A 24,416-nucleotide genomic window follows, 5' to 3' on the forward strand; every position below is an offset into this window, starting at 1 on the left:
CTCCTTCTTGACATTCCAGTCTATGTAGTGTAAATGTTCATATTTTTCCAAGGGACAAAGAAACAATTCAAAAGGTGAAAAATAACATACTTCATTCAGCCTTTGTTTAATCAGAATTGGTGATGGAGGAAAGCATTTAATTCGGGTAAAAAACTTCATGAGGGACACTGTAAGAATTCTGCTATTTTAAAGAATATTTCTGCCGTTTTAAATTTTAAAACATTAAAAAAAGATAAAACAAGGCCATGAAAGAACTTTAGAACTTCATAATTGAATTGCCTTACAGTGAATGAAAATATGGTTGATAAGTTTTTTATACACAAAGATATGTCTCACACTTTTTTGTAAATGCTGCTTTTTCCTACACTAGAATAAGATATCCAGACTTAGTACATAGATGTTTTGGCAGAGTATCATTGGCCTTTGTATATTTAATGTTCACTTAGCTATATTTAAAAGATCAAATGCCACCCTGAACAATATTATTGGGGTGTTTTAGATCTATTCTCAAGTTAACATTCATTGTATTTAATACTGCTTATAGCATCCAGAAAATTAAATAGAGTTTGGTTATGTTTTTTATATGAGAACTCTCATTTATAATGGTATTTAATAGGATAATACTTAAATGACAGGTAAAAACTGGTAAGAGCAAAGAACTACCTAATTTCCCTTAGCCTAATGCTTCTCCAGCTTTCATTAAGCATATGAACCACTTTAGTATCTTATAAGAATGCAGTTTCATTCAGTGAGTCTTGGGTAGGACCCAAGGTTCTGTATTTCTAATGCTGCTGTTCATGGGACAAGCTTTGAGGGGCAAGTTTCTAGAGAACCCACACAACTTCTGTTGACACCAAACTTAATTCTATTTCCTCTGCTCAATGAGCACCAATGTACAATTCAACACTTTCCAGTCGATAGTGTGAAATTGCACTGAAGAAAAAAGAAAATATGAATCTCTGAGTTATGGGTAAGTTCCATTTGTACAAAAAATAAAAAATACAAGTTACTGAAGGAGTTACAGAATAGATCTAGGAACATCAGACTTAAGGCCATCACATATATTTTACTGGAGTTCACTGAAATCCTCCCAAAATATAAACTATATATTCATTTTTAAAATTACTGTCATGTTGTTGTAAAACTCTTGACAAAATCACACATCAAACTTAAAGTTTAACTTGACTTCTTTTGTGATGTGCCAATTTTTAAGAAATAAACTAAAACAAAGTAAAAATTATGATTCCTTGGAGATCAAAAAAAGCAAAAATTTGAGCTGTTAACTTGGCGTAGAGAATTTCTTCTAGTTAAAAAAACTACTCTCCATAGTCCTTCCATTAAAAAACATCTACAGACATCTCCTCATGAATGAAACCCTTCCGAGAGGCATAGCTCAAGCATATGCACATGCAACAAAGTGGATTTTCACTACTGATAAAGCTTTGACACAGGCAAATTCCATTCTCCATCCTTTCATGTAGTGTAAGAATAGGCTTTTAAGATAAAGGAGAGGAAAGAAGCATTAAGAAAAATAAGAAAAAAAGACACTGATACAAATTTTTAGCAAAGAAAAAATGCCAAATCTGATTGTTTTTCAATAAATTTGAATTTTATTATATAAAATAAGCTTACAGAAGGTTTGGAGGAAATTTACCGGTTCAAAATCACATGTTAAAGACAAAAGAGTTGGAATTTTGCTCTGTTAAAATGTTTGTGGATGGGTCTAGTTTGACAATTTAGCCTGTCTGATGTGACTTTCACAGTCTGTTGGCAGTTTGTAGGCAAGCCATCACACCTGTGACTCTGTAGTTGATTAATGAGTCTCTCAGCTCATTGCTACCATCTGAAGGAGGGCTATGGCCTTTCTGAGCTTCACTGCTTTATTCGCCTTAAACTGCAGTCCTGCTGGGGTATCTTCCATAAGAAAATCACACCTGGTTAAAGCTAATGAAAACCGCAATATGTCATTTTCTAGACAAGTCAAAAAGCATGTAAAACTAAACAAAAGATGTATTCAAGTAACATGAATGTAGTTTTGTCATAACCTGCCAATCCAAAGAGTAACACAAAAAAAGCTGTCCTCAATGACATGTTTCAGTGTCAACTTTTAGAGTGATAACTCTAAATTCTCTGGGCTATAAGAGGGCTTTCTACAATGGCAGCTCTTAGGCTATACAATATGTATTTTCATCAGACCGGGGAAGGTTCTAGTTCATGACCAGCCAGCCATTTAACTCTGATTATCTATAAATGATTAATCTAATTGTTTAAAGTCTTGTTTCAAGTTCTTCAACATTAGTTGGTCCACTTTAAGTGTGTGTAATATTCTTCCAACTTTTTCTTGAGTGCAAGACAGCACTGCAAATGCTTTCTCTCCAGTCTTGCTCTGGAGACTGAAAAGCCATTTAAAGTCTTTCCCTATCTTAAAACAAAGTGTGAGGGGCACCTGGGTAGCTCAGTCGGTTGAGTATCCGACTTCAGCTCAGGTCACGATCTCACTGTTTGTGAGTTCGAGCCCCGCATCAGGCTCTGAGCTAACGGCTCAGAACTTGGAGCCTGCTTCCAATTCTGTGTCTCCCTGTCTCTCGGTCCCTCTCCCCTTCATGCTCGGTCTCTTTCTCTCAAAAATAAATGTTAAAAAATTAACAAAAAAACAAAGTGTGAGCTAGAGAAGAAAGGGGGAAGGGGGGAAGAGGAAGGAGTTGTGGAGAGAGAGAGAGAGAGAGAGAGAGCAGGGGCAAGTGAGAGAGAAAAATGACAGAACTCAAAGAGCAGATAACCTGAGGTCTACTGTATACACAATGTACTATAGGGCAAAGTAGGGAGGAAAGCAGTAAGGAAATATGTTAAGCTAGGAAACTTATTCCCTTCACGGTTTAATACCATAGCTTCTTCTTTTGAGGCACTCTGAAGGCTCAAAACATCAGGAATACTTAAATAAATACTAAAATTCATTTTAAAGGTAAATACTGTTGTTCTTTGTTTTAGATTTTGGACCAGCATTCCCTTCTAGTAGCTACATACACCGTGCATGGTTTAGCTATCTTTAAATGGCAGATGGAATCACAACACTCTCAGTAGCACTACAATAATTGAGCAGTGAAGGACCAAAAGCCTCTGTTCTAGCAATTACTAATCTCTGATGCATGATATACACAAAATTTTTATATCACTGTACACATTATCAGTGAATAGTCCTCTCGTTTGGAAGAGCACACCTGCATGATTTCCTAGAGCATTTATTCAGATCCCCTACCGCCATGTTTCCACTCATCTGAAATTGAAATTGAAACTAAAGAGTGAATACTATTACTATGCATTTTACCCAAAATGTGAAAAGAAATATTTTCCTTTATTTTACCGTGGAATAATCTGAGAATAATTCATCATTATGATCACAGCTATCGCTATTTTTCCTGTTTCCTATTTGATGCCTGTATTCGGAATTATGGAATGAAAAATATTTAGTACTCTACTTATCTGAATTTCTAACTCTGTGATTTTTATATGGAAGGATTGATTTTGGCTAATAAACTACTGATTCCTTCAACAATTTAATGCCAACAATGACTTTTTAACCATTTCAAAGTGTTTGATCACTTCAAAAAATTTTCAAATTGTTATATCAACTATTTCAATCCTGGCTGCAAAGTGGTATCATGTGGAAAACTTTTTTAAAGTATCAGTAACTGTTCCCCACCCCAGAGATTCTTATTTAATTTGTCAGCTGGAGGCCTGCACAGTGTGTGTGTGTGTGTGTGTGTGTGTGTGTGTGTGTGTTTTAACACTTCCCAAATAATTCTAATGTGTACCCAAGATTAAGTACTACTGTTCTATGTAGTAATCCTCATGTTTATATTGTTGACCTAAAAGGATAAAAAATTTAATCCTAAAAGGGAAAAGATATTTCTCAAATTAAATTGGAAAATGAAATCATCAATCTTTAGGATTCTTAGACCTATTACAGTTTGTAAGAAAATATGCTTAGACCATTAGTCAGAAACTTTGGGATTGAGTCATTGTTCAGCCAGCCCTAGGAAGTCATTAAGTCCTTCAAGACAAATGCATTCTGATCTATAAAAGGAGAAAATTAAGACTTCTTCTAGCTTTAAAAGGATTTTCTCAAATGATCTCCAAGAGTACAGAATGTTGTTCTTAAATGTTAATCAGAGTACTTTTTGATTCTATATACTAAAGGTGGGATTTAAGCCAAGGCGACCAAACTTACATTACTGAAACTATCATTCTCCTCTCCTATCTGTGGCAGACATTGCTAACTGATTACAGCACAAGAGGGAGAAAACAAACAAACAAACAAAATACTCTCCTGGAGTTTGCACTCAGGATAAAGCTATTTTTCTTTGGGAGTTAAGTGCGCATTAGCTGTTACAGGACTTCAGGAGTCACCACCCCAAAATATGACACTTTGGTATACGGACTACTTTGACCTGAAGACACTGGAAAAACAGCAGATGCAGGGAGGGGCTTTCCCTGAACAACTCTTATCTGCCTAAAACACTTCCTCCAAAAGAAATTCAGTTGTCCCCTCCAGGGGAGTTTCATCAATGAGGGAAGATTGATTTTTGTCACAGAAGAGACTAGAAGTTGGCACTATCCCTAGACAAACTTTGTCACCAACTATCACCCCTACTATCTATTCTTCTAAGGGCTCACTCTTCTTTCCTAAGTGGCCTAAATTCCCTCTCCCCTTCCCCTATTAAGATGGCATATAAGGTCTCAAATCTCACCATATTTTTAGGTATTCACATTTTCTCCCATAACACCCCCATGGCATATGTTAAAAATTAATAAATTTGTATATCTTTTCTACCGTTAACCTGCCTGTTGTCAGTTTATTTCATAGACCCAACAGTCAAACCAAGGAGGGTAGAGGGGAAGTCTTTCTTCCTCTACACTGTTCTTTTTAAAGAGATGATGTAACAGAGTAATCAGCAGGAGACTAAAAATGTCCAGAAAGAATAAAAAACTGTTAGCACAGTTCTGGAAGGACACCATGACTCACAACATGTGACTAAGTCCTAATGGCAGGCACAGCTTCATGGAGGGATGGCCTACTTCTACTCCCCAAACAAACTGCTTCGTTGTGACCTAGGTTCTGATGTCAATTCACCTAGAGGGAGGGAATTGCCAGATCTGCTTGAAGCTGTATTTTTCACTGTACGTTATCAAAATGGAGCTCTGGATTTTGCAAAAGACTCTTGTGAGCTTGGTTAGTGTGAGTCAATATTCCTTATAGGAAATGAAATTGCCAGACTTTCAAAGCTACAGACCAGATCACAAATAAAGTGGAAATACCAGTAAAATCATGTCCTTCCCAAGGGATCAGCTGGTCCTCTAGCAGCGGGGCAATGACAAAACACTTGCAAATACAATTGAAATAACTCAAATAGTTCTTACATAAAGCATTTTCTTATACAGACTAAGAAAAAGGAAGCTTTTAAAAAGTGCCAAAACCTTTCCATTTTTGTAGGTTTTTCATATTTAAAAATAATAATTAACATAAATGTTGTAATGAGGTAATCGGGCGGGAGTCAATGCTCTTTGAGGACAGGGCCCCCCTCTAACCCAGTGCTAGATGCCATCTCTCATGATAAATCCTGTACCAAAAGACACACTAGTCACACCATCTGCTGCCTCCAGGGAGATAAGTTGCACATTTCAAAGTATGGCAACATTCCACTATAGCATAATGAAGAAAATGAAAAACATATTAGCAAACTGAACACTTTGGGGAAATTTCATTTTCAAATTGTGTGCTGTTTTGCTTTTAAAGAAGTAAAATTATTAAATAAAATGTGTGAGAGGAAGCAAATATTCTCCCTTGTAGCAAAATTACGAATGTTTTTACTTTGTGAAAAATAACATTATTTCCAACGAATGCATTAAAATCACACATATAATCCACATTCACAGAGTTGTTATGAACAAACATCTATAGCTGACGTGCACGTACTTTTGCTGAAATCAAATTTCAATCCTAAAATTTGTTAGATGATTTGCTAAATGAGAAAAATCAGCAATTAATCGAGAAACAATTCCACTTAATTTCTTCCCCAGAAACCCTCTGGGATCTAGAAATACAGTTGAGGCCATGTCAGACCAGCCAGTTCACAGCAACAAACATGAACGTGCTGACTTGGAAGCGTCACTACCTCTCTTGGGCGTTTCCACCACTGAAATTCTACCATCCACGGAAAAACTGAAGCACCAAAGAACAGAACGTGCAGCCTCAGTACAAGTTGCAAGTACACTGAGAGATTAAGAGCAAGACAAATCAGGTGCCCCTCTCCTACTTGACCAAGGCCAGTATTAAACTAGCACATCTTGTCTGAAGAGCCATCAATCATGTACCAAGAGTGCCCCTCACAAAGGTACATCTCATCCAAGCCGTATAAATATAAAGCAAATAGAATTTTAGTGACAGACTACAAGGCCATTTGATCTATGAATTACACAGGCTCTGCAATTGCTTACACATGCCTGGAAACCTTCAGGGTCAGATGAGGCCAAGGATTCAAAAGGAAGAATCTGTAGCTGTTAATATTCTCCACGTATAAGCCTAAATAGGACAGTTGCCCCCTTCTCCCCATACCACCCCTCACTCAGTTCAACATCTGACTTTGTCCTAAGCAGCCCCCCATTCATCGTGCCTGTATGTTGTGGACAGAGCAGATTTGCCAATGAAAAATGCAGTGAAGAGACCATTACTCTAGCCATAATAACCTGGAAGCAGCATACTTTCTCTCTCATGGTGTGTTACCATCTACCTCAAACATTTTGTCTAGATTGCCTCTCATGTTGGCTACCTGGCTGACTCATGTTCAGCTTAAGTGTCACCACGTCCTGGGCATATTTCCCGACTGGTCCGGCATTCACGTCAGATCTGCAATCTTCCACTGTATGTCTATGGTAACTTGCATGAACCTCTAGTATAGCTATAGCCACTGATTTTTCAGTCTGTCTTCTCCACTGGATTCTGAATTCCTTGACAGCAGGGGCTGTGTCTGGCTCATTTCTTTATCTGCCGTGCCTAGAATGTTTGATGGATGGATGAATGAACAAACAGTCACAGATCCATCTATTTACTCAAAGTCTTGCTGGACTGAATAATGGGATAGAAGTATTCTTATAATCAACACAGTGTATTCTGTGGGTTACATAATACCTGGCTTTCATATGCTGGTAAATGTAGTATTCTCTATATAATAAAGTAACAGGAGTCTGGGTTGTCCTTTATACAAAGTTACCTGTTTGCAGAGAGTCCTGACTATCTTTAAGTCCTTTAGAGAGCTGACTGTTGAAATGGACAAGTAGATGTTCATCACTGGCTTTGGGCTAAGTCAGATGCACAAATGCAGCAAAGACATAATCCTGATGAAAAGAGCTTACTGGGCAAGTGACACAGGTAAACAACAAAAACTTACATCAGGTTACTGACTCCTTTCCAAAGAGAGACCAATTCTCTCATCTTAGGACTCTTTTTATAGGTTTTAATTGATTAACTTGGAGTTAACAATTATTTGACAAGAAGAGAATCACAAGCTCCCATTCCGGGTCAATCACTAAATCACTAAAAGCTACTCTTTGTAGCTTTAAAACATTTCATTTTATAGAAAACTAAAATATTCCCTTTTTGCCTTCTATTTTTCTGAGTCACAACATTCATCCTGATATTTTTTCTTCCAAAATTCTATTCAGAATGATGACTGAATGCTCGAAGGGTATTTTAAGATTTAAATGAGAGACAAGGACAGATTTGTTACCTCAGGTGGGTGGAATTATAAGGTACATGGTGAGGCAGAGCAAGAGATTAGTGACTTTTACTTTCCACAATGCCCATATTATTTCACTTCTCCTGAGCATACATGTAATTTAAAATAGTTTCATAAAGGTTTTAAATAAATGAATTAACAAGGCCTTTTTCTGTTGGTGATCCTCTCCCTACCTCAGAAAGGCCTAAAAGCAAATGAAAGTCATTCCAGAACAGTAAATTGAGACCAGCAGCCAAAAAGAAGGAACAGCACAGTGGCATGCCTGAACATTGTGCTTTATGGTGTAAGTGTCAAGGGAGAAGAGAGCCCTAGTGGCTTGCTTCCCTGGTGCTGGCTATCTATCTGAGGTGACAACCAAAAACTGGTGAACATTAGAGAGTAGCATATGCTGAACATTAACATGTATAACTGTCCATAAATGCCCTGAGAATTTGGAAACTGGGGGATTTTTGAGATCTCTGTGTCTGGAGACGGGCTTGATGGTGGACCCAAGTGGGTCAAGGACAGACTTGGAAGATGAGCCAAGGGAGCAAAGGAGACAAACCCAGGCAAAGGGGTAGGCATCACTGACACAGATACCAGGAAATGTTCAAGTTCGCAACAGTCATTCTCATATTCCAGCTCTATCAGTCTTCTCCTCTGGAGCCTCCAGTCTACCAATGACCTGAGGCGAAGTTGAGTCTTGGTCAGGCAATGGTGAAGGGTCTCTGTCTCTGAGAACAGATGTCCAGACCAAGTTTTGCCATGGATGCCGGAGCCCTCAACTTGGACCCCATCTCTAGATCCTGATTTCTGAATAACTCAAAACCCACAGCTGAAAACAAGATCTGGTACACATATTTTGTGTGTTCATTGATTAGTTGTTAAATATTGGCCCTTTCTGGTCACACCTGTTCTGCCTTAGACTCACGAATGACCAGCATCAGCTTCCTGAGCTTCTATTCTGCCTTGAACCCAGACCATGCATCACACAGCCAACACCTAATAAAAAGTTCTCTAAACATCTCTTCTCTCATTTCTGCTTTTTCTCCTCAGTCCTCCCTTCTCTCATTTTGCAATTATCAGGATGCTTGGGTTGTGCCTTACTATTTTATCCCTGGCCATATGTTTATCCTTACACCTTACTCTGGCCTGTGCAAAGAAGAGGACGAAATAATAACTAAAAATAATTATAACTTTTATAGAGCATAACCTGTGCTCCAGGCTTTGTGCTAAAAAGTTGCTGGGATTAATTGCTCTGAACTGCCCATTCAATAAGAAAGGTGCTGCATGCAATCAAGAAAAAGGAAATTAAAATCAAGTGGTAGACAAAGATTTGAACCACAGGTTGCCATACTCTGGAGTATGCTGAGTTGTGGGTCTGTTATAAAAAAGGGATTTGTGAATGGAAAGACCAGATGAAGGAGGCTTTGAAATTGGGGCTAAGGAGTTTGGTTTTGGTGCGTAGGCGATGTGGAGCCACTGTAAACTTTGCAGTGGAATATATTTCTGTATATTTCATTCTAGCTTTTATCTCTTTGAATATTTGGTAATTCGTAATACAAGTTTGCCTGTGTCCTTTTGTTTACCACCTTTATTCTATCAGCATCAGTAACTCATGTATATATACATGGCAGTGTAACATGGAAAAACAAACCAGACCAAGAATCTGGAATGGCTAGCTAAATTGTGCTGTGGTAATTTGGCATAATGCTAAGTTATTCAGAATAAAAATTATGTCTTTGCATCGATGAATGGCAAAAAAAAAAAGTTTGGTGAAAATGTAGAACCCACAATGATAAGTATAGATCCCCTCTTGTGAGGTGCAAAAGGATGTCTTTGTTATGTACATATAAAGGTCACTAGGAGAAAAGAAGAGCTGAATCAAGGTGGTGGCATTAAATTATAAACATTATTTCTGTGTTCCAAAAATGTGAATGCTATTTTCAATTGGTTTTTATAATAATAGAAAAACTTAAAGAGAAAAACACATTAATCCAGCAGAGATCAATGGACTGGAAGTCAAGGAGAGAGTAAGCAGGGGATCTAGCCACCAGTGGATGGGGCACTGGATTTCAAGAGTGGCAGTGCTGGGGGACAGAAAGTAACGGTGTGAGAAATGTTCAGAGGGAAAGCTCTGTGTCTAACAGAATACAGATGAAGGGAGATGGAAACTTCGTAAAGTCATTCAAGATTTCTAGGCTGGGGCTGGAAAAATGTTAGTGCCATGAGTGGAAATCACACAACTCTAAAGAGGAGGCAGTTTCAGATGAAGGTAATTATGATGTGAGGATTTCTATATGAGATGAGAGTTATTACATTAAAATATTATTGCAGTGAAAATGTAAGTGTATGTGACCTAGAATCTCATTGAACAATTTTACAACCGGAGCTACAGATGACTCCGTGGCATAGATTTATAGGTTCACATTGCTGGGCCTAATCCATTCTGGGATTTGCACTTTTTAGCTTAAAATTTTAAAAATAAAATAAAATTTGGATGTTTTTACCTAGGTATGCACTCACCTCCATCCCATTGTATTAGGTCTTGCCTTCACATATTTATATTATTTGCCCAGGCCTGAAGGCATTTGATTTTGAAACCAGGATAACCATTCAAAGCCACAGAAGTGAAGGAGTTCATTGCTGAAAAGAGGTTAGGGAAGGATATAGAGTGTTTGAGAATGGGAGGACCAAGGCTAGGAGGCCTTTAGCAGTATCTGAGGAAAGAATAAATCAGAACAACTGTCTTAAAAGGAAACCCAGAAAGGGATATAGATGTAACCGGGGATGGGGGCGGAGGGAATAATCAATAACAGGGGGGAAAAATCTAAAGAAAATCACAATACTGAAGGGGCCTACTCAATGCCAAGAGAAATCAAGGACTCACACAAAGATAGACACGATGTCATTTGGGAGGTGGGGGGTATGACTTAAAAAAAAAGCATCCAGGGAGACAAAAAGGGGGGAAAAAGTCCTTTTGGCATCAAATTCCTCATAGGCAGTGTAAAATATAGGCAGATACAATTTCTTTATAAAGTTAAACATAAATGTACTAGACAATCCAGCATTCCCACTTCTAGGTATTATCCACATGAAATAAAAGCCTACGTTCATGTAAAAACCTGCACACAAATGGTTATAAAGACTACCCACAATCACCAATACTGTGAACAATCCAAATGTCCCTTAACAGGTAAATGGATCAACAAACCATTGAATGGAACATTCATACAATGGACTACTACTATTCTACAGTAAGAAGAACAATTGGAAGAATTTCAAATGCATCACGCTGAGTAAAAAGAGACAGATTGAAAAAGCAACATAGTATATAATTCTACTACTATACCTTCCTGAAAGAAGAAAACCACACACGAAACAGATCAGTGATTGCCAGGGATTGAGACAGGGAAGAAATTGACTACAGAGGGTCAGTGCAAGAGAACCTTTTTAAATGATTTCTTTTTAAAAATTAATGTTTATTTATTTTTGAGAGAGATAGAGTGCAAGCAGGGGAGGGGCAGAGAGAGAGGGAGATACAGAATCCAAAGCAGGCTCGAACTCACCGACTATGAGATCATGACCTGAGCCAAAGTCGGTTACTTAACCGATTAAGCCACCCAGGTGCCCCTAAGTGATTTTGCTAGTCATGATTGTTGAACAATTTCATGCATGTTTCAACTCAGAACTATATACGCCACTCGTGAATTTTATTTTATGTAAAATAAAAGTACATAATATAAACAATACAAATCAATTTAAAAATGGAGGTTGTACCATATGACATCAAAGTGGCCAGTGGAAGAGCTAAAATGAAATTTTATTAGTAGCGCTTGAAGAGGAGGGGACAGGAGATGGTAGTTTAAATTCTATATCTTTCATTGCAAGGAATCAATCATATTAAGTTGATAAAGTTTTAACAATTACTGGTGTAGCATATCCCTTAGATGTGTCAACTCAAATAAATAAAAAAAGAAATGGCTCAAATGGTTACAAGTGAGTGGGATTTCTGTGACTGAGGAGCTGGGGTGGGGAACTTTCTCTTTCATATCTTCCTGTACCATTTGAAATAATACACGTGTATGTATTGCTTATAGTTGATTACAAAACAAATTTCACAGTTATATTAATACACATATTCTGGATACAAAAACATCTTCATTTAAAATTTTTTTCACCAGAGCTCCTATTTTGGGGGAAAAAAAATCAGATTTAAGGCTGCCCCTCAGGGTACATAAAGGTGAGAGTCTCATTGACAACTTAAGAAAGCACTATAGACATCCTAACTAGTTTCACACACAACAGAAAAGTACTAAAATAATAATATCAGAAATGCTAAGAAAGTGAACATTACTGTTCACATTTGTTACACTATTTCACTATATTTAGCAAACATTTAAATCTCTCTCATAATTATGTCATAATGAAAATATCTTCAGAGATAATTTCCTGTCTTTACGCTGATGTAGCAACATAAACAGAGACATCCTATGGTGACCAATAAGCCGAAAAAGCAGTCAATGGCCTTTTCATCGTCAACCAAAATGAGTCAATGGGTCTATGACAACTACTCGTGGATGCACCCATGTTGAAACTTTTTGCAGAAAAACATCACAGAGGGTTTGGGTTCTGAAAAGAATTTGACAGGGGAAAGACTTAAAGAAGAGTTATTGAAAAAAAGAATGTACTTCATACAAGCAAGTTTTTAATAGCTTTTGATATATTGCAAGAACCCCAAAGTGCCAGTATGTGAATGCATAATTAGGTAGGCACAAATTCATTACAAAGTGAATTTTGGTTCAACTTGACAAGTGAAAAATTCTCCCATGGCTGCTTTTGAGAAAATTATTATACCTTCCTTTCATCAAAATGTTGCCAATTCTGCGTTTCTGTCAATAGCATTTAACCTATTTATTTAGGTAGCCTGTTTTCTGCTTCACTGAATTAATGCAGACCTTCATTTAAATCACATTCCTATTAATTTATACAATACATACACATACACTCTCTCACGTAGGAGAGAACCACTGTTTGCACCCCACAATGGTGGCAATGGAGAAATGCACCACTTACATGCCTACAGTCATCATGGGGATGAGTGGCCCTCGTTGTCATTGCTCAACATCTCCCCTGTGCTCAGGACATGCTTCCATGTGGACTTTAGCCAATGTCTGAGCACAGTGGAGGTAGTAATGCCAGCCCACGCCTGCAGGGCATGAGACTCTTCTAGTGTGTGGACCTTAGCTCGTGGAGTCACATGGGCCTTGTTGAAACCTTATAACTACCCTCTACCCGTGACTCTTTCTACCCCACCCTCCTCCCCTCTCTCCTTTCACAGCTAACAGATCAGCAACTTGGTCTGAAGGTTTATTTGCCTACCCACCCTCTTCCTCTGTACCCTTCATATGTAGCTCTTCCAGAAAACTTCCTGCATCTCTAATCCTATCTACTTGCAGGATTTAATCTGACACACTGACTCTGAAGAAAGGGTAAGCTTGGCTCCTCTCCACCTCAAGGATATCTGGGCCACACCATCTTCAAAGAGAATGTATGGTACCTAACTTTTATGCAAATTAGGAATAGAGTAAACTGAGCCCTCAAGCTTCCTTGGGAGTGTTTCTTTCTTTCTTTCTTTCTTTCTTTCTTTCGGGGAGAGGAGCAGAAAGATACACACACACACACACACACACACACACACACACAGAGATAGAGAGAGAGAGATAGATAGAGAGAGAGAGAGAGAGAGAAAGAGAGAGAGAGAGAGAGAGAGAGAGAGAGAGAGAGAGAGAGAGAGAGAATCTCAAGCAGCCTCCACACTCAGCGGGAAGCCTGACAGGGCTTGATCCCATGACCCTGAGATAATGACCTGAGCTGAAATCCAATAGTTGGATGCTTAACCAACTGAATCACCCCAGGTGCCCCATGAGTGTCTTTTATATGTGTGATGTATACTCTCTTCCTCAGCCTCTAGCCATAGTCTTTAACCTGGCCTTCACTTTTTTGGATTATCCTGTCCCTCAACTTCAGAGAAAAGTGGTCAAAAACGTGGACATGAACGGGAATCCAGGCACCATCACTTAGACCTCTGTGCCTATGTGCCTTAGTTTCCTTGTCAAGAAAACTATAATAATATATAACCTTATAAGGTTATTTATAAGGTTATTGTAAGGATTTACAGTTAAATACATGTATGCAATTCACTTAAGTTATGCCAGCCAGGTGGCAATTGACCTCCAGGTTTGCTGTCTTCATTATCATCAGATTTACAGTGAATACATAGCTAATTAAAAAAAAAAATGACCAAAGGGTACAAACTTCCAGTTATAAGATGAAGACCTAGAGAATGGCATAGAGATTATAGTTGTGACCATATTATACACTTGGAAGTTGCTTAGCAAGTAGATCTTAAATGTTCCTTCCACAAAAAGGATATGGCAATTATGTGATTGATGGAGGGGTTCATTAGCACTACGGTGGTAATCGTTTCACAATACATAAGTGTATCAAATCAACACATGGTACACCTTAAACTTCTACAATGTTATGTATCAAGCGTATCTCAATGAAGCTGGAAAAAAGAAACTTGATCAGGAATACGGTGTAGTCGATAAAGCACCAGATACAGTCTCAGAAGACTTCGTTTTGAGTTCCAGATGCCATTTATTACCTGTGACCTTAGGAGCGTGATTCAATGTTTTGCAACCTCACTGGTACCTGTCTCTTATTACGTAGTTGTTGTGAGGGTCAGAGGAGATGTGGCAAAGTACTTTACACACTACAAAAGACGGTATATAGAAGTTACCAAACAGAAAACAATATACAGGTACCAGTTTGTTTGGTCCATGCACAGAGGCCCTAACTCCTGAAAATCTTGAGGGTCACAGTGTTAAAGTCTTACATCCTAAATACACTTTAGATGTGCTGCTTTGGGAGTTAAGGATGGGCGGGAAGCCTGCTCCTACTTGAGCACATACTGGTGATGGGTAGAGAGTCACTGAGTCTGAGGCCTTCCCTTTGGGGGAGGTGGAAAGAAAAGGGTTTTTTATAGAGAGAGCGAGAACATGAAAAATACCCAGATTTGAATGCCACGGCATATGTAATGTATGTAATGGCTCAGAGGTGTGTTATTTCTAAAATCAGCTTCCCCCTTTTTTAAACCCATCTCTCCATCACCAGGCAGCCTGCTGCTGCATCAGGAATTTACTGCTGTGAGCAACCATAAACATTGTGCTAATGGCTGCACTGCCCGAGGACGGACATTGCAGAGTGCAGTGTGCGCAGTTAAAGGCCACAGACGATATTTTCTACTCTCTGCACACCACAGGGCACACACATTATCATCTGATATAGCAGAAAGGTACTTTAATAATTATTATTATTAAAAGCAAACAATCAACTCCACAAATCAACAGCTCTTCTAAAACATGTTTTCTAATCTCTGTTTCCTCTCAGATGTATGGTTATTGTCCACCTGGAAAGGCCCCAAAGTGATAGCCAGAAATCTGCTGCCACCACCCCTTCTGCTGTTCCTGCCGTCCTATTTAATTGTGTTTGCTCAACTCGAAGCCAAACTCATATGCAGTATATTTAGATGGTTAAAATAGCATAGCATTCCTCTGTATTCACAGATTATTTTCAATGCCACAATTCTTGGGAATTAGTCTGGAATAAATAAGGTAAAGCTACATAAATTTGTTCCAGTGACAAAGAAAACAATATCAAAATGGCAATCTGGAGATTCGCCATGAATGAAGGAATATACAGTGTCCCTCCTGGTGAACTCTCCTGCAAATGCAATCACCGTCTCATTCGCTAGTCTGGATTTATTTTAAAGTGAGTGAGAAAGAAAGCGAGGAACTAATAGTAAGAAACGGATTCAAAAGATCAATGTACAATCACTGTACTTACTCTTACATAGCATTAGAGGTAAAGGCGTAGAACTGATATATATGTTGATTTTCTGAACCTCGGAGGAGCCTTTTTTCCCCCGCAATGGCAAATTTTTTAAATTGAAAAACATCTATCATTAATATATATTCGGGATCTCTCTCTGAGGTCTCAGCGACTACATTTTTTTTTTTCAAATGCCTTGAACATCGCAAATTTACAAAGGCTTGGTTAGATACTTCTGTCAGCTAACACTACCTTAAATTTTTCAACTTGTGTTTTTAGTATCATTTAATGAATACAAACCCTACCATCCAAATGTCACAAGATTTCTGAATCGCGGAATAAAGAACGGACCTTGTTGCTGAACAGGTTATGACTTGAACTGGATCAATTAATTAAAAATAAAGACCAGTGTTCCATGCTTTTAATCTGAGCCAAATGTCGCATAATAATAAAAACAGGCATTTTAAACACACAGAGTTTAACCAGATTTTCAGCTGAATGTGGAAAATGTAGAGAATGATCATGCAGCTCGATAATTTTTTTACTTGAGATTTTCCAGAATATACTTCTCATATCTACATGACTATTGATCCAAACTTACATTTAGAGAATGCCAACTCTGTGCTCATCTGTCAGGAGCCGACTTTTCCCCTGTATTCTTATTCCTCATTTGTCTGTTAACTAATTCAACAAATATCACTCAAAATCTATTGTAGATATCTGATAGCTGTTCTAGGTACTGTAGACACAGTGTGAGTAAAACAGGTAAGGTGCTATTCTCATGGAGTTTATATTCTACCTGGGGCGGGGGGGGGGGCAGGAATGGAGGGGGCAGGATTAGGAGGAAACCAACAGAAAGTAAGAGTTCAGATACTGATAACTCAAGAAAGCACAGTAGAATACAATGCTAGGGTGACCTGGAGGGTACCTTTAGGTGGGAGATAAGGAAAGGCTTCTCTGAGGAGGTAACATGTACCTCAGATGGACAACCTGGCAGCTACCATGTGAAGAGCTGAGGGAACTGCAAGTACAGAGACCCTGAAACAATAAAGAGCTTGGAGAACCCCAACAATAGGAAGAAGACAATGAACTCAGAACATCATGAATTGGGAGAACTGCTTTGAGATGAGGCCTGACAGTGAGCAGAGGGCACATCCCTACCAAGTTCTCAGGTAGTCACTTTAAGATTGGTTCTGCCTTTGGAATCATCTCAGAGCCAGCCTGTGGAACAAATAACCAGTATTGTCTCAGATCCAGATACAGCTGGTGCCACGCATCTCCTTTCTTCCTATGTCTGAACTGTCCTTCACACGGTCATCTCTTGAGTATCTCCTAAGTGACTCATGTGGCATTTAGACACCCTGCTTCTTGCCCATTTTGTCACTGTTTGCCTTCCAAAGCCATGATGGAGGTCTGGTTCACTCCAGGCTTGGGGTCTTTAGAGAGTAAGTCCATGGAGGGTCTGCTTATGATATTAAATTTGAAGACCAGGCACAAAAGAATTTAGAAGGTGAATATAAAGGATTCCCTGCTCCTCAACTTTTTTCAAATTTTTGCATTTGTGTTCACTCTTCTTTGTACCATTATGTCCTCAGATAATAATTGCATCCCATATATACACTTGACCAAAGTGCAGACATAGATTAGTATAAACCTACTACCAATTAAAGACAGAAAAAGAAAACAAGTTTAATTGCTGAGTTTGAAAAAAAAAGAATTCAGCATATTCAGCCGAACTACTATAGATAGTTCACAATTGTATGTAAAAGTATCACTTTACGGATGTATGATAAAATTCATAACTCTCATTCTAAAGCTCAGTGTTCTGTGGTCTCACTTTCAAATGCATATTCTCAAATAGCCGTGTTGTCAAAACTTCAAGGTACCATTTAAAAAAATAAATAATAATAATAATAAATAATAATAAATAGTAATAATAAATAATAAATAATAATAAATAATAAATAAAAATTCCCTCTAAGGTAGATCAATTATACTCATAGCTTGCACTATGTAGTAGTTTGGAGTAGAATGCCTTTCACAGCATTCTTTAAGGTTCCAAGGTTCTTTAATAAAGTGATAGTCTAGCTGTTTCTATTAAAGATTCATGACCCTTTTCCAATAAAACTGTTTTGACCTGTTACTTCTGGCTAAATTTGTGGGAGTTCTATTTTCTCACTCTTGCACATGCTATCTCAGGGAAATAGACTTTAATAGCTATTGTCCTAATTGAAGTGTATCTAAAGTTGTTAAACAAAAATAACAACATGCAATTTTGTTAAAAACACAAATTCACTTCAAAGTGAACATTATACATAGCAAATGCAGAAAGGTTTGAAGGGTGCGTTGCCCCCAGAGCACCATTTAGTGGACTGGAAGCACCAATTCACAGCTGAAAACACTCAAGATAGAATACAGTTCGTCACCAAAGGCTCAAAACTTTACAGACAGCAGGGAAAAACTGAGTTATCTTTCCTAGTTTGTTCCCAGACAGACATTTAACATTATGTAAACATCACACAACCATAGATTCAACAAAGACCTGGTGTCTCCTCTACCACCCCACCTCCCATCTCCCAAGCAACTTTGGGAGATGATAGGAGCCACTCCAGGGGACTTGTGCATGAACAGAATGCATTTTCAACTACTGCCTGCCAGGTGGTAAGCTTGCTGGGAGAAGGCTGTCCTTGATGGGAAAGCTAGATGGTTCAGCTTTGTACATGATGGGCAGGAGAGCTTCCTTCAGGGGTGAAATATTAGAAACACCATCGTGACCACACATTTAAGCTCCAGCTTTCACTGGCAATAAAGCTACCCTTTTTAAACCTCCACTTAAGAAATTATGGGAAATACTGGTTATCTCTTCCTCCTGATATTTTCATATATATACCCAGATTTGTCAAGGATGATTTGACTATTCTGTCATCGCTATCAGGAAAAAATATATATTTAATATTTATATCAAAAAGATATGAACATTCTACATCACAAAGATTCTATACAAAATAATTCTCATACTGAACTACAAGCAAACAAATGATGCTTGAATTTAAAAGTTGCACACATATGTAGCTTATGTGAAAATGTCATACTTGATAGAGAAATCCAATTTTTAAAGATAACACCTTACAGTTTTCACCAAAGACTTTAAAGTATTTTAAAATCTATGTTAATTGATCCAAAATAAAAGGAAATGTTTATACTTTTCTGCAAAATAAATTACATGTGTAGGTTCCCAGGCTGAAATCACGTTATCATTTTGTTGGATTGTCCTGGGGTGTGCGTGTGTGTGTGTGTTTATGTGTGTGTAAAATAATATGCAACTGAAGCTTTAGCAAGAAAGTGCCAAAATAACTGGCTTCAAAGCAAAAAATTCAATCATGACAGTTTTACTTACATGTTTCCCCTGATGAGACTGGTTGATTTGGCTTGGCATTTTGTACGCATTCATTAAATTATTGTAAACAAATATATAGTATTCTAATGACATTCAAGTTGGTAACTTTTGGTGTGTACAATGTTGTGCTATTGTATATACAAATTCAAAAATATTTGAAATTCAGACTAAAACCAACTAATTTCATCTCAAAAAATTTTGTACTGCCTTTTGTAAATGCTTACTATGGGAAAACAGCATTTAGAAAGTATACTTGATCTACTTCCATCTCTCACTCTCTCTCTCTCTATATATATATATACACACACACACACACACACACACACACATATATATGCATATAATATATAAAGGATATATGTATATATATCCCCCAACCAGATCCCCCAAATCACAAATCTCATTACCTGTTTTTGAGCAGTACACTGAAGGTCATCTTATCCAGTCCCAGATAATTTGGCAGCAAGTTTGACCAATTCCAGCTCCATTTTGTGATGGCTGACTGTTGATAAATGGGAAGACGCTATTGTTAGTTATTAATCAGAGTTAATATGATCAGTAAATTAAAGCTCCAGCTGTGATAGACTAACTAAGAAGGAGGGGGGTCCAGAACAAGGACTTAGACAGATAGCATCAATCATGTCCACAGAAGAAGGTTTTTATTCCAATAAGACAGCAATTAATTTATAAATCCATTTGGGGATGTAGTCATTATTTATAAAAATATAAATCAATTTCTTGAGTCGTTATTCTTCCAAGTGCTAATGGCATTTGCCCAACAAGTTTCTCTGAGAGGGTGACTCTTTGAAAAGTGAAATAATTGGCAACTTTTTCATATATCCATTCATGGTTTTTATTTCTTTAGCATCCAGAGCTCTGATGTAAAAAACAAACTTAGAAGTGCTAGGACTCAAATTACAAGACACTTCATTAGAGTATGGTATCAACGTTATTTTGGTTAAGAAAATGCTTTAAAGTGGAAATGAGAACGAGCTGTGAATGTAAAAAGCATTCTTTTTTCTCATTTAATAGGTAATTTCACAACAAAGTAAAGAGAAAAATTACTGTGAAAGATAATCTCATAATTCAGAGCAGAATAAAACATGCCATTTATTTAAATGAAGTGAGGATAATTCAACAGCTACAATGATTATTTATGGTTTGGAGCCGTCTAATGTACAACATAGAGAAGCAGCCAATAAACTCAAACTTATACAATATATTTGTTTTCAAGTATTACAGATGCTTGCATTCCTTAAAATGAAATAGTTGTGCTAATAAGAGTCCAGGCTGATGTTTAAAATCCTACAAGAACTATGCCCTGTCACTTGCTGATTAATGGAGCACCACAATCCTGTCATAGAGCAGGAGAATTCTGCCCCGGGTTGTCAGCATTTGAAGGTCTTATTCTACTACAGTATTGATGAATGTAGACTAGGGTCGTAACAGGCATGGCAAAAATATTATCTGCATCCCGAATTAGGCCATTGTTTTAATTCTTATTTTCATCAGAGCTCTAGGTCAAGCAATCCTTCTCTTCTGCCCTGTTAGTTCAAATAGTCTGTCAAAAAGCTTTTTCCTTTTTATTCAGCAAAAGAACAAACAAAGCAAAAGCAACTTTAGACCTCAAATACTTTGGCATAAATTTGATCTATTTCACGTAATGACTGAAGCAGGTAGCTTCAACAGTGGCATAATCTGATGTTAAAAACATGTGGTATTTATCACATTGACTTTATTCCAAGTATCCTGACTTAAAGATCAGGAATATGTTTAGGGTTATAAGAAGGGAAACTTATCTCATTCCACTTAAAACAGGAGCTCAAGGCTTTATTTATAATTAATTATAAACTGTTATTATTTTCCTGATAAATTAGATAAATTCATAATAATTGCTAAGTGTTCTTTGAGTGTGTGGATCAGGGATGGGGGTGGGCACAAGAGAGGGAGAAGACTGTTACAAAATGCCTGGTTTTTCAGGCCTTCTGTAGACACAGCCTAACAGATGTTCCCACTGCCCATGGCGAGCTGACCTGGTCAAAAGTTAAATTATACAGACCAAACATATGAATCAGTTTGACAAATAGAAAGAAGGTAAAATAACTATTTCAAAGTCAATTCATGTAGACCACATAGGCAAGAACAAGGCCTTTTGCTTCCTAGCCAAAAAAAAGAAAAAAGCTTATGAGTAAGTATTCAGACACAAAGCACCTTTTTTATTTATGTAAAAAAAAAAAAAAAACACCACACGTTTAAGGTAAACTTACTATTTTCCACATACCTGATCTAGCATGTTTTCACTAAATGCCTTGTACACATGGAAAGGGTTAAAGACAGAAGGCTGATCTTCCACACTCCTCAAGGTCGTCTTTAAAGGTCTGATGGGTAATGGCTTTTCCTCTGAACCATTCATAGAAAACAGCTGTTCTTTTAAATATTCCTTCAAGGGGGAAAAAAAATTACAAGTCGTGATGGTGGGAAGCATATATTCTCTTTAAAAATACACTGATCAATATCCAAATCTACCCTTTCAGCACATTTGCTAGATTACAGTGTATTACTTGCCTCAGGACAGAATACATTTTCGGAAGAAACATAGCAGAATACCAATCAGCGTTGCAATAAACCCATCAAAAACAGGTTCACCTAATATATAGGATAGATTAGAAAACCATTTTACCAATTCTCACATAATGAATGTATGCTTGATATATCAGGATGTTTTTAATAGGCATTGTCTTGTCATTGGTTCATGTGTTAACATGTCTGGTTACCAAAACTTAACTCAGATGCATGATTACTCACAGGACAAGATTGCTCATTCATTCATTAAGTGAAGTTGTTATCTACTTCATGCTCAGCAGAGTGCTAAGTACTCTGATATTTCACTGCAAGCAATCTTACTCTATGTAGAATTAATTATAATTCAAACTCCTAAATTCTATTTCCATGCTCTTGACTGGAAAATATCAAGGTTCAAAAGAAGCTCAACATACGTAATTCTAACACCCCAATTGCCAGTGGCAGCCTGGGCAAAAAAGTCAATCTACTGCATTATATTTCATTCTCCATCCATAAATAAATAAGGTGAATGATCCTAATCTATTTTATTAGACTTCTTCTAGAAGACAACAATTAAAATGACTTACAGTTTCCTATAAACTATCAAATAGTAATGACTTAATGTTAATAAGTCATTTAATACATAAGGAATATAAACATTTTTCTGATTTTCAGTTTTTCTTCAAGAGTAGGGCTAGGTTCACAGCATTAGAGCTGAAAAGGATGTCAGAGGTCATCTGGAAAACCCTTGGTACCCACAGTCTAGGGCCTAGACCATTCAAGTCAGCCTTTCTTGGGAACTTAGAAAACCCGAATCTCAGACCCCACACCAAATAAAATCTGATCACTAACAGGGTTTCCCAGGAGATTGGTAGGCATATGAAAGTTTAAATAACTCTAGCCCACCCCACATTCAGTGGTTGATTCTGAAAGGTCATGGGCTGAGCCTGAGGTTACACAGGGGTGAGTGGTAGAGTGTGAGTGAGAATCCCCATATTTGGTTTCAGTTCACTGTGCTTTTTCCTGTGGCTCTGTAACTTCGGGAATAGAGAATGCCCACTGCACTCATCCTGGAAGGCAAATTTGAGTTCCTGAAACCGTAAAAATCACCACTTAACAATGATAATCATTTCTTAAACTTGCTCATTGTGGACCACATCTCCTTAGATTAATTCCATAACACACACACACACACACACACACACACACACAGACTCCTACTAAGTATCATTAGATAATAATAAAGGCACCAAAAAAGAATTTTATGCCTAGATTTAGATTTTTACACAGAAATAAAATTTCTCTGCATTATGATTTCGGAATGTAAAATTTTAAAAAGGAATAAAAGATTCTAACGAGAACAACTGCTTTGTTTTGGCTAATGGCAATCTGTTTCAACTGATTTCCCCTTACATTGCTGCATTTCGGCTTTTTTTGTTCCACAATTCAAAAAAGATAAAGTGCTGTGTTGCAAGTTGTCAACACAATGGTGTTTTCTCCCTTGTTAATTTCTCTGGCCTCTCTGCTATCTTGACCATGGTTGCTACCCCTTCTAAAAAAAACTGATTTTCTGCGGTGTCGTCGCTTTAACCGGATTCACTGCTAAATCTGATGTACTTCTTTGGAAAAAAAATATATTCTTCTTTTGACATCCTTTTGAACACTCTACCGGTGCAGTTACATTAAAGCTTATTTCTCTACCCACCGTTTCTGCATTTTTCTCCACTGGAAGAGCTCCACCAGTCCCAGGACCTCAACTACCAAACTCACTGAGGCCACCAAAAACTATAGTCACGGCCTTCCTCACCTTTGCTCATGGCCAGGTTCTTCAACTACCCACTGAACTTTTAACTAAGACATCTGACCTTTATCTCAAAGACAAACATTCTTAAACTCATTTCATCTGATAACTTTGTTGTTACTTGATGGCACACTCATTCTTCCCCTTACCCATGCCTATACCTGTCAATGCATCTGTATTTGTGCTGCCATTTGGAAGCATATTAAACAGTACACCTGAAAATGCTAAAGACTCATAACTTTTAACTCAGCAAATGAACACGTTTCACAGTGCAAATTTTACCTACAGCATAGCAATGCCTCAGTATAAAAGCAGCTCGAAGTAGTAACACTAGGTGCCTAGTCAGCCTTATGTTGTTATTGAATTTTTTGCCTGTTTTGTTTTAGTAGTCATAAGACAAAGGGCTCACTACTTTTTCTGGCTCTAGCCTCACCTCACAGCAGGCCTCTTACCTTGCCGCGATGTTTCTCATTCGGCACAGTAAATCAACAAGTATGTGGCTTGACATCCCATGTGATAAACACTGCCCTAACAGTAAGTTTCTTCAGTTGTAATGAAAGAAAAATCCTAACTCTGAACTTAATTGATCAAAATGAGGCAGTGCCCCAGTGAAGAGCCTTATATACAACAGGTCTCACAATAGACCTGGTCAGAGCCCCTGCCTCAAACGTCCACAAGCTCTAGGAGGGAAAAACAGCCTTTTGATTGATTTCCTGAATATGACAGGTGGCTGACAGCCAGTAAATATCCAACTTAATTTCTCTTATTGGTGATTACTGATCTTTTTCATGCCAAAGGCTTTTAAAAAGTGGACTCGTCTATCAGTTTGGCAATCTATACCAGCCACGACTGTTCTCAGAACTCTTGCAACGCCACTTTCCTAAAAATCCCATGGTAATCCTACTTCAACAGCTGTTCCTCAGTAGTCACCATGGTTACTTAAGCCAATCTGGGTGGCCACGTGGACATGCCAGTGAAGACCATGACT

General features: G+C 37.7%; 1 protein-coding gene across 1 annotated transcript in view; it reads right to left on the reverse strand.

The window, feature by feature from the left end:
- Window positions 1-1,642: 1,642 nt before the first annotated feature.
- Window positions 1,643-24,416, reverse strand: part of KIAA0825 (KIAA0825 ortholog) — a 208,298-nt gene continuing 185,524 nt past the window's right edge. The window contains 4 exon segments of the mRNA XM_015536093.2: window positions 1,643-1,944; window positions 10,299-10,418; window positions 19,473-19,567; window positions 21,347-21,505. Of these exon segments, the coding sequence (XP_015391579.2) occupies window positions 10,340-10,418; window positions 19,473-19,567; window positions 21,347-21,505 (333 nt within the window). The 3' untranslated portion in view covers window positions 1,643-1,944; window positions 10,299-10,339.

The sequence above is a fragment of the Panthera tigris genome, chromosome A1, assembly GCF_018350195.1.
Source record: "Panthera tigris isolate Pti1 chromosome A1, P.tigris_Pti1_mat1.1, whole genome shotgun sequence".
Classification (NCBI taxonomy): Eukaryota; Metazoa; Chordata; class Mammalia; order Carnivora; family Felidae; genus Panthera; species Panthera tigris.